This window comes from Pteronotus mesoamericanus, unplaced genomic scaffold (genome assembly GCF_021234165.1).
Source record: "Pteronotus mesoamericanus isolate MK-2021 breed Mesoamerican mustached bat unplaced genomic scaffold, CSHL_Meso_final scaffold_118, whole genome shotgun sequence".
Classification (NCBI taxonomy): Eukaryota; Metazoa; Chordata; class Mammalia; order Chiroptera; family Mormoopidae; genus Pteronotus; species Pteronotus mesoamericanus.
This window is the reverse complement of record NW_026555301.1, coordinates 13,398,138-13,409,438: the sequence shown is the minus strand read 5'-3', so window position 1 is coordinate 13,409,438 and position 11,301 is coordinate 13,398,138. Positions and strand designations below refer to the sequence as shown.

Here is an 11,301-nt window from a genome sequence, read left to right as displayed (position 1 = left end):
AAATAAATGTATTAAGGGACACATGGTGCTCAGTGCTGAGAGTGCATAACACATAACCCAAAACACCTGCTCTTAAGACTGACTCTGTTCAGGCTCCAGAAAAATGCTTCACCATAATTTTGTCCTTGAAACAGCCCCAAGAATGTTATTGGGGTGTGCTGCTGACAGGGCACAGGAGCACTCCTAGGTGTGTGAATAGTGTAATGGCAGAAGAAATTTTTAAAAAATAAATTATATAAAAATCAAATCCTTTCAGATAGCAAGAACATTAATTAAAGTCTTAAAAAATGATTAGTATTTTAGTAGTGCCAACTGTCAATTTTCTTGCTTCTCTTCATGTTCCAATCTGTGGTTCTGCTGGAAATAACACATTAGTATAGTATTTACATGTAGTTGAAAATGGTGATTGAGGAATGTTTTGCAAAATTAAATAATTAATATTACTGTTAAAATAATAGGTAGGAGTTTTAACATATGTGAAACATGATACTGATTATTTGCATTGACAACCAGAGAAACTTTGAATGCTAGATTTGCCAATGGGTTTCTGTTTTATTAAAAATTAAGGGAAATTATTTTTTCATTTTCATATAATACAAATTTTAAGCTTTTTATGAGTAATTGTTTAAATGTTGATAGTCATAATCATAATTTGTAGTTTACATTTTAATTCTAAGAGATAACTGAATCATTTGGAAGAAATTAACTTTCAACCACTATTGGAAAGTAATTTACATTTTCTGATTTTAAAATTTTAACTTACAGTTTTGATGAAAATATTTGAATACACAAATCCTTTATCAGTTTTGTCCAATAGAACTTCCTATGATAATGGGAATATTCTATATATATGGTATCTAATACAGTGGGTATGAGCTACATGTGGCTACTGAGCATTTGTAATATAGCTAAGGCCGCTGAGAAACAAAACTGAAATGTGGCTAGGTATGCCACACAGAATAACATAGCTTCAGATCACAGCTGTCACTGGAACACAAATTATGTGACAATCTTCATTATAGTAATTTTAGTGAAATAAAGGGAGAAATCAATTTTATGGAATAAATATATAACGAATGAATTATGTATGTCTTTATTTTATTATTTATCCATACAGAGTACCAATAGGAAATCCAGATACTCATGATGATATATTCAGTTGTCTTTGATATATTGCTGACTTTTGTCACATGAAACTACAGGTTTTCTTACCTTTCAATATTTTTGTTACATTTGTCAAGGTAGGAAGATATAATAGCTTGCTAGCTGAATAACTATGTAATATTTAGACATATGATGGATCTTCATTTGTAGTCTTAGGCAAAACCCACCGGTGTTAGGCTAGGTTGGACTGACAGCACCCCAGTTGTGACCCGCCACTCTGCTAATGTCACTCTTGTCCTTAAAGAGACAGGAGTGTCATATGGTTGTACTAAAATTTACCTCTCCCCCACCCTACCCCAGAAAAAAAGTTAAAGCAAATGTCCCACTAAAAGGATTCCAACAGGAATTCCAATACATTCATTTTCATTTAGAGTAAGGCCAATCGATTTATTTTCAATAGAGGCCTTCCATTTGGGCTTATACTGCCTTGGCCAGTTAGCTCTAAGAGGGAGTAATGAACCAGTAGTTGTCATGAACTGCAAGGGGAGGAGCTGCTGGCAAAACCCCACCTGTTTGCAATGTGGATTGCAGGTTAATAAGGGTAGAGTCAGCTTAACATTGTAATGTTAAAGAGCAGAGATGATGGAAATTCATTCCCTCCCACTAAGCTTTAAGTAATGGAAGGGACAGGGTATCTTCAGGTTACCAGGGTAGCAGCAGTTGGAGTCCCTGCTGAGCTTTCTCTCCACTGATACAGGAACACGCTGCAAGTACAGCCAGTTCCCACCCCACCACCAAGCTACCTGATAACTTTCGGGGGCCCTGAGTGCTTCAGTTCTAAGGCTTTTCCACACTTTTTCACTGAGGTCACAAGGGAGTTGAGTCCCAGTTGTCCACTGTGGTAACTTGCTCATTAATACACCTTATATTGACTTCTTCTTCTTTTTTTTTTTTTTTTTTGGTCTCACTTTCCCATTTCTCTTGTACTGCTTTCTGGCATTATTTCCCCACTAAAACCCACTTGTCCTTAAATCTTTACTTTCAGGTTTGTTTCTGGGGAGCACAGTCTAAGACAACCTCAAACACCTAGCACAGTGCCTAGCACAGAGTATAGCCTTAATAGATATTGGATAAAAGAGTGAACATACTTTGCAAATGAAATCCTGTCCTAATATTAACTTCTTAATGCAATGTAAAGAAGTTACTCAGAAGTGACCAGGTTGACTTCTCTCTCCTTCTCTGAATCCTCCACACATATACTAGAATAAAAGTTCCACTGAAAAGCATATTACCACTCAAAAAAAGTAAATTTGGGCTCCATCATAGTGCACACAAAACATCAACAAAATGAAAACCCAGGTAGCAGATCGGACCACCCTTACTTGCTGATCCTATACAGGCCTACGACTCTGCTTCGTGATACTTCAAATGTACATTTTCTAGTTAAAGATAAGGCTTAAGAGTACATATTTGGGAGAAGTAAGGTCAGGATGGTATAAGGTCATATTAAGAAGTGATTAACATAGAGTCTTTTAAAGAGTACTTCTGAAAAGAATCTAGTAAGTGAAATTCCTGAAGAAAGGTGGAGCATGCTGATCGGGACGCCAGAGGCAAAGGTGTCTAGTAGCTAAATGTGGAGTCCACTGGAGACACGGACAAGGCGAGAGTGGGATGAACGTACTTTAAGGAACTTTATAAGCACTAGTCGAAAGCAGTGCAGAGGAGCGACAGGGCACACCTGTATCAGGGATTTGCTTCCTTTTCCATGCCATTCCCTGCGCTAGAACACCGTGTTACTCATGATTAGTTACTTTGGTGTGTAACTTAACCTCTTCCCAGGCCAGCTATTGTGTTCGGTTAGCTAAGGCTGGCGTCCTTAGCTGTTTGGTGCTGGCTCATTACGCATATCCCCAGGGAGAGTTTTGAGGTTGTTTGTTTTTGGTAATTTCACAAAGTGGACCTCTTTTCTGAAACATGTGAAGCTTTTTTACTCACTTGTTAAAACAGTCATCCCATACCCCAAATGGTAAATTTCAAGGCATTATTTGAATCATTTCCCACACCTCCTCCTTCCCCAACACTTCGCACCAGATACAGAAATCACTAGTTCTGTCAAAAACCCTCGTTTCGGTGCGAAGCCGCTTTTCGTGCATGCACTGCCTACAGCCGCTTCGGCCCACTCGGGACGGAGGAGGCACAATGGAGCAGCAGAGCGCGTCCTTTCTCGCCGGTTCTGGGGGTCGGGGACAGGGACATGTCAGTCCGCGGGGCCAGCTCGAACACTGCAGGGTCGTGACGCTCACGGCTCCCGCTCCTTCCTCGGGCGCCCGCCAACTTCGTTCTGCCCGGGGCCCTTCGAAGCCTCCCTGACCTCCTGACCCGCCTTTCCCGCAACCTCCGGGGACAGCCGTCTTGCGACTTTGGCCTGAAGCTGGCCCCGCTCGGTAACACTGGAGTCTGGAGCCGGGAACGGAGCTGCCTCGCCGCTCTCGGGGGGCCGCAGGCCCCTAGTCCCGCTCGCCGCTCTCACTAACTACTAGCAGCTCCTGACCCGGGACAAACTTCTAGTTGAGGCGCAGCTCCTCGTCGGTTCAGCCACAAAACAGGAGATGTGTCTCGGGCTAGGAAGAGGACGAGGTGGAAAGCCGTCTCGCCATTCCTCTACGCTCGGGTGACGCCGCATCGGCGGCGGTGGCGGCGGTGGCAGCCCCAGCCGAGCTCCCTCCCGGAGGCGCCGCTCTGCAGCCCAGCTCCGGGACGCGAGCCCGCGGGGCTGGGCGCTCACGCCCTCTAGCGGACCGCGGCGGCGCCTGGCGGCCGTGACGTGGGCTCTCCCTTCAGCCGGCCTGCGGGGCACACCGCCAGTCAGTCGGGGAGTAAGAGCCCCGCGCGGAGCCGGCGCGGGCTCGGCCACTGGCGCGCCGCCTCTCGGGGGTTGGGCTCGGGGCTGCCGGCGGACAGGCAGCGGGCAGGACGTGCGACTCGGGTCCCGGGCAGGGGAAGGTGAGAGGCGGCGGGAGCAGCCGCCGGAACGGAGGGAGGATTTTGGCTCTGCTGACGCGCCCTCCGCTCCCTCTCTCAGCAGCGCCAGACGCCGAGTGGGGTCAGCGGCCGGGGAAGAGGACCCAGGACCCTCTCCCCTGGCCCCGGGAGCCGCTGGAGTTCGGACTTCTGCAACTGTTGGCACTTTGAAGGACTGGTTCTGTTTTTGGCTGTTTACCCTTCTTTTCTAGCTGGCTGCCTTTAACCCAAAGCTCCCGTCCGCCCTCCGCCCTCGCGCGCCCACCCACCGCCGCCGGGGAGCGGCTAGGCGCGCTCTCTGCAACATGAGGAGACTTGGGACTTGGCTGGCGACTTTCGTCGGACTTTTGCTAACTGCAGCAGGGGAGGCGTTTTCAGGTAAGCGGGGCCACTTTTGCCGTCGCCTGGGGGCACGCGAGCCGGAGCGGGAGCCCGGGACGCTGGCAACTCCCGGGGTGGGAGAGTCTAAGGCCGGCGGCCCGTCCGGAGAGGGGGCGCGGCGGGCCGGACACCGCGCCTGCCTGTTTGCCGGCGCTGGGTGAAGGGCTGGTGGGGAAGGCGGGCACCTAGAATTCGAGCTGGCGGAGCAAACGAGCCTTGAGCACTAGTCTAGGAGCCAAGGCCCCCATCTTGGCCCCCGCTCCTCTGCGGCCTGGGCTCCTGCTCGGGGCGGACGGCCACCACTCTAAGACCCTGGCTCGTTCCAAGAGGAACAGCAGAAAACTTTGCCTGAAGTTCGGAGCTGCAGCCACCCGGCCGCCTGGCGTGGGCGCTGCGCTGTCCTTCGGACCCCGAGCCGCGGCCGGGAGGGATCTCCGGTGCGTAGCTGTGGCCGCGGCGATCGCCCCGATCCGGCAGCAGCTTCAGCGACTGCGACGGTCGCCCTGCACCCTGCCCTTCCTGCCGCGGCCTCTGGCCGATCGTCGCCGGTGACCTGGGCTCATCCCGGCGGTCGCGTGGCAGCTCCGGAAAGCCAAGGCGGGCGTTCCTCGTTAGTCTCAAGGGGAGGACACGGCGGCTCGAGAAGGAGTAGCCTGAACCCCAGGACTCGCACTGCGGTGGCCCTGCGCCCGCCGAAGTCCACTTTTCCACCCTCGACCCCCAGCGGAGCGCCGCTGGTCAGTGGCAACTTTGTTAGCCCATCCGCGCCTTCCCGGGGGTCCCAGCTGGGCAGGAAAGTACTGGCAGTGTGTGCGAGAGTGTGTGTTTGTGTGGTGTGTATGTGTGTGTGTGTGGTAGGAGCCCGCATGCCAGCTTGCGCGCGAGGGACGTTCTTAGCCCGGAGGAGCCCCTGGCGGAGAGGACCTGTAGAGGCCGGGGTCAGGCGAGGGGTCGAGCTCCCGACCCCCGCACGGATTTACAGTGGTTACCTCTATATTGCCGGTAGTACCTGAAGCATACGCGTGGATAAACAACAAACGCTTGCATATTTGCACACTTTCTTTCTGGTGTGTATTAGTTTTGTTAAGGTCCAGATACAGTGGTGGCACTGGGCTTCTTGTTTTTCTTTTACTAGAAAGCCCGCTTTTTTGCCTTAAACTTGGGTTGTAAATTTCCCTTCTGGAGGAATACGTTGTGTTTCTTTTTTTCTTTTTCTTTCTTTTTTTCTTTTGGTAATTTGATGAAGACTTTCACTGGCAGTAAACGCATATATTAAACATTGAAGACATTTGGCCCTCAGGCCTGTGAAGAAATACATTTTTACTTCTTGGAGTCCGAGGTTCATATAGGCACAAAAGACTGTGTCTCCGGTGTTCCTGAGCGGCAGATCCCTTGACCACAGTTGGAGGCAGGGAAGTAGTTGAGCTTGTAGTTAGTTGGCTGATTGGTTCAGTGCTGTGAAACCCAAACCATCAACTTCTATAGAGAAATGCCCTTTCCCTAACTTTAATATTTTCTTGACTGTCTGGTAATTGAACTTGCTGTAGAGGATTTAACAAAATGATACACTTCTGTCTGATATAAAATTGATAGGAGATTTTGGCCTGCATTCTTCTTTATTAGTGAAGTATGGAATAGAGTAGTCTTGCCAGTTTCAGAGCTTTATAACTCAACTAGTATTAGAAGGCAAGTGGGAGGATTTCAGAACCATAACTCTCTGCCTAGGATTTGTTTGAAGTTAAGCTGTGTCAAATAGCATTTGGATGGATTTTGAAGTCGTGTGCAAGAGGGTGGAAACAAATATTTATATAGCTTATTTACACAATTGGTCCTTCATCATTAAAAAGTATTTTAGCCTGGGTAGTAATGACCTGTGTCTTTGTTAAGGCTGATTTAAATGATCAGTTTTAAATCAAAAGAGACCTTTACTAAAATTTAGCCGGATTTTTTTCTCAGAGGAAATACATCATTCTGTTTGAGTTACCACACCATCACTTGAGATGTGCTTTCTTTTTATTTGGAAAGCCAGAGGTATCTTAGTATATTTGTGGGCAAAGGGGAAATGAAATGCAGTATCTGAGAGATTGCCTAGAAATGGTGAAATTGAAAGAATCTGAAATTGGAAAATTTTGTGTGTGCAAGGATCAGCTGTGTTACAGCCTGCCTCCCCCTCCCCCAACTGTGCATTTTAAGTAGTACAGATATGAGACAATTAATGTGTTGGAAAAGTCAGGGTTTTTTTGTATGTTGAAAAAGTTAATTATGATATGAGTGGCACTGACACATTTTTTTAAATGATTCTTTTGGAAATTGTATTAATTGTCTACTGTTCACCTGACATGAGAATCAATTTTAAAGATAGAGAAACTAGACTCTAAGCTTCTTGAGGGCAAAGTCAATTTTTTCCCTCTTCATTCTCCATAAAACACCTAGCATAGAGCTTTAGACCTAACAGGCATTCATTAATTGTTGAAAAAATTACTAATGTGAATCCCAGTCATTTGCAACCATTCAAACTGTGAATTGACAGACACAAAAGGGAGGGAGAGAAGTGATTTTTAGAAATTAGAATTGGCTTGCATTTTCCCTTCATTTGAAATGAACATTTTCTTCAGGAGTTCTCTTTAGGCCACCCAGTGGACTAAATCATGAGGTTGTATGTAATCAGTGGAGGTATTTTCTATGTAACTAAGATTTACACACAAGGCACTTTGCTGTTCCTCTTATGCAGTACTCCTCTTTCGCATATCCTCTTTTGGAATGGGTTTGGAATTTATATGATTGTTAATTAATCATTGCTGGAAGTGTACTACATGTAATCGGAATGCCAGACATCAGAAAGAGACTGCTGTAGTTACTGTAAGAAAAAAAGAAAAGTAAAAGAAGTATATTTTTGATCCATGAGGACTTTATTTACTATAAATATTCCATTTTAAAAATTACTATCCATTTTATATTTAATTTGTTAGGCAAAATACTGGAGGTACGCTTTCTGCCTTCTAGGCTTTTAATGATCATTAAAAATATTTTTTTGTAAAAAGCTATAAAAAGTAAGCTGAGAGGAAGAAAGTTAAATCATTTTATTTTTGCTTGAAATTTTTTTCCATAGTGAGAAGCCAAACAGATGTCAAGTAATTCCTCTTTGACCCAGTTTCTCAAAAAGCCTAGGTGTAATATATACGATACAACAAAGTGTTTAGTTTTACATTATAATGGACTGATAAGTGTTACGTTCTGTTAAGCAAGCTTTTGGTCTGCAGAAATAGAAATAGAAACAGATGGGGCCCTTTGTTTCACTACAGTATTTGGAATAGATCAAACCTTAGCCTAACTTTGTGAATTTGGGACTCTTGCTGAGAAATTCATTTTTCAAAATGCTCTTTTAAGGACAAATGTGGGGAAAGAGTCAAATTTAGTTAGTAGTATTGTACCAGTGTTTGATTTCTTAGTTTTGGTTGGATGTAAACATTTGGGGAAAGCAGGTGAAGTATGTACTTGAAATCTTTGTATTGGTTTTTACAACTTTTCTGTAAGTCTAAAATTCAAAATAACAAAAACTTAAGGTATTTAAATTTACAAAGAATGGGGATAGATTTGTTTAGCAGTTTGACCTTTTCTTTTTTGGATCACTAGAGTCATGACATTTTACATTTTTTATCGGGCTTTAACTAGATTGATAATTGATATGAGGAAGATACTTCCAATTGAAATCAGTTAACAGGAAATAAATATAACATCTTTAGTGTTATGTGTATGTAAAGAAGTATTTCTTGAGTGCAATAAATTGTTCTGACCTGAAAAATTAAAGGATTTAGTCTCTCATGTTGTCAAAGGGTTATTTTACAGGTTTTTAGAAAAGAAATTACTTACATATAGTGATACGTGGATAAGTGAATATATATAAAACCAGGCTAAAATAGTTGTAAATGAACTTAATAAACAAGTAATTTGTACTGTGTATTCAGATTATATAAATCCTATGTGAATCAAGCATAATCTTTAGAGAAAAGTTTTAATATGTATTTCTCTGATAGTTCTATAAAAGTTGAGACTATTGATAAGCTTATTTTGTAAGTAAGAGAAAGTTTAATTATTAAAGTTTTTCATATTCACTAATGAAAAATTTTAAAAAGATACAAAGTAATAGAAACTTCCTATGATAGGAAGATTTAGCTTCTCAGGTTCCTAAAATACTGCTGTGGTTTTCATTTAGTCTAGAAAGCCTGAGTATACACTGTAGCTCCAAAAAAAACTAAAGAGAGAAAAATAAGTAAGTCTGGTGTTGGGTGGGGAGTAGGAAAGCCTTAGTCATAAACCTTGGTAGTCTGTACTTCCCCCCCCAACCCCCTCATCCTTGGGGCGGCTGGCAAGGCCAGGACATAATTAAGGGTGGGACTATTTGAGAAAAAATTCAAGGAAACAGGCATGAGAAGGAAAGGGTTGTGTGCTCAGGTGTAAGCAACATTAGTTCTGGAGATCCTAGCAAGGAATGGTCGCTGTCCTTACATTCTTTTTGCTGTTTAAGGGTGGAACATACGGAAAGTTAAGGGAGGTTAATCAGAAGAGTGACAAAATGTGCAGGTAGATTAAGAGGACATCCTATACCTCAGCAGCTTCTGTGGCCTTGGGGAGGGCCTGGGAGTGTTGAGCCTGTGTAGAGAGTGATCTATGCTTCTCAAAACTTGGTGTGCCCTGGATCACCTGGAGTGGCCCTTCCCAACATTGATTTTTATAGTGAGCCATAGCGATTCTGAAATGGAAGGGTCCTAGAGTGTCCCACTGCGTCTCCAGGTGATCCTAGTTTGTGGCCACATTTTGAGAAACATTGTTCTAAGAGAATAGTTCTTAAAGTTTTATCCTTGGACCAGCAGCATCAGCATCTGGGAACTTGTTAAACATGCAGATTCTGGGGCTACGTCCAGACCTACTGAATCAGAACCTCTGGACGGCAGGCAGTAGTCTGTTGAAACAAGCCCTCCAGGGGATTCTGATACTTGCTGAAGTGTGACAACTACTGGTCTAAAAGCGCTGAGATCCTCATTCTGCGTTTTGAACCTCTCTTGACAAGAGCTGAAAGAGAACTGGGGGTGAAAGTATAATTTACATTCATGTACTTATTAGTGTCTTGATTAACACTGCCAAAATTATAAACAGGCTGATGTGATTGTTAGGTGAAACTGCCAGTGTGACATTTCAAATAATAGCCTGATCTGGGGAAGATATTGGATCCAGCCAGTTGCAAAAAAAGTTGTCTGTAATTTTACTTACCACAATATAAAGTTTTAATTAAATTTTGCAGTGAAGATGGGCCATTGGAAATTTTTCTGGGGTGATATCATGTATAGAAGATATTTGCTTGTTGTAAATAAGCACAGAGCCAATGTGCCTATTAAAATAATGCCTTTAATTCAAGTAAATATTTATTGAACACTTAGTGGTTGTAGGCCTATTTCTGGTGGGGGAGCATTAGGGTGGAAATGAGCAAAGATAAGGTAAGAAAGATATACTTACCATACTTTGAGAAGTTGTCCATCTATTAAAAGTTTCAAAATCCTCTGGAATGGAGAGAAGCAAGGACTTCCTTAATAGAGAACTGGGAGTTAATACACAAAGACTTGGGAATTGTATTGTGGAAATGTGTACCTTTGCTTTTGGAAACAAATTCAACTTTAAAGAAGAAAATAAAGGTTTTCATTATACATCTCTTTAAAGTACTGAGAGCATGTATCCTAAAATCAGACCTTGTTTTCCTGTTATCCACAAAAGACAATCATTGCATCTCTGTAATTTAACACTCCAGGCAAATAAGGATGATTGTGATGTCATTTAATAGATTTATCTTGAAAATGTCACCAGACTTTGGGAGAATCTGTCATAGAGTGCTTTTCACACAGCAGTGTAGCCTCCTTCTTCCTGCTCCTGCTGCTGTGATCCACAGCTGATCACTAGGTGTAGCTGCATCCCTAACCCCACCTGCCTGAGCCAGAAGGCCCAGCCTTCCCTGTGGCAGGCTTCCTGGACTCACAGCTGAAGGAAGGCATGCTATTTAGTGGATCTTCATTTGCCTGTATGTGTGTCTCTGATTCTTTATTGTAAAATTAAATTCTTTAGTGGAAGTTGTAGTTCCACTAATAGTAGTTTAGTTTGCTGTTGTTCAGATACCTATACCAAGATAATTTTAGCCTCATCTGTGATAAAATCCTCATTTTTTTTTGCTTTAAGATATGTTGCTGCTATACTATATATGGGTGTGAAATTAGAAGAAGTAGTATACATCTGCCAACTAACTAAGAGCTCACGTTAACCTTTGGGGCCTTCTCCATCAGACCTTTTAGTAGTAGACTAGAAAAGACAGGAGTGAATAGTCATGTGTGAGTGCGTAACATTCATATGAAGTGGCTTGTGTTCTGTGCTTACAACTGCAAAAGATTACTTCTACAACACTGTAGGTTGGGGGGGGATGTGTGTGTGTGTATAATCATGAAGCCATTAAAATTTACATGGAAATCTGATTCAGTAAGTTTGCCTCTTTACAACTCAGAAGACTAATGAGTCATTAAAAATTTTCTATATGAAACACAAGAACTGGGCCCCGAGTTGAAAGCAAGAAGAGGATGGAGGATGTGCTAGAAGAAGACTGGCACTTACCTTAAGAACTGGGGAAAATGGGGGAGGCTGAAGAGCAGTGATTACAGGGTATACAGGAGGGAGTGAATGAGAGCTAGAGTTGTTGGAGACTTGTTAAAATGGATAAGATTTTAGAATCCCCCTTGCAGGAAAAGGCCATTGTTTAAC

General features: G+C 43.3%; 1 protein-coding gene across 2 annotated transcripts in view; it reads left to right on the top strand.

The window, feature by feature from the left end:
- The first annotated feature begins 3,935 nt into the window (after positions 1–3,935).
- PTPRM (protein tyrosine phosphatase receptor type M) overlaps positions 3,936–11,301 on the top strand; it is an 820,882-nt gene continuing 813,516 nt past the window's right edge. For both annotated transcript variants that reach the window (XM_054587385.1, XM_054587386.1), the window contains exon 1: positions 3,936–4,503. In XM_054587385.1, coding sequence (XP_054443360.1) covers positions 4,431–4,503 — 73 coding nt within the window. In that variant the 5' untranslated portion in view covers positions 3,936–4,430. The remainder of the gene's footprint in view (positions 4,504–11,301) is intronic.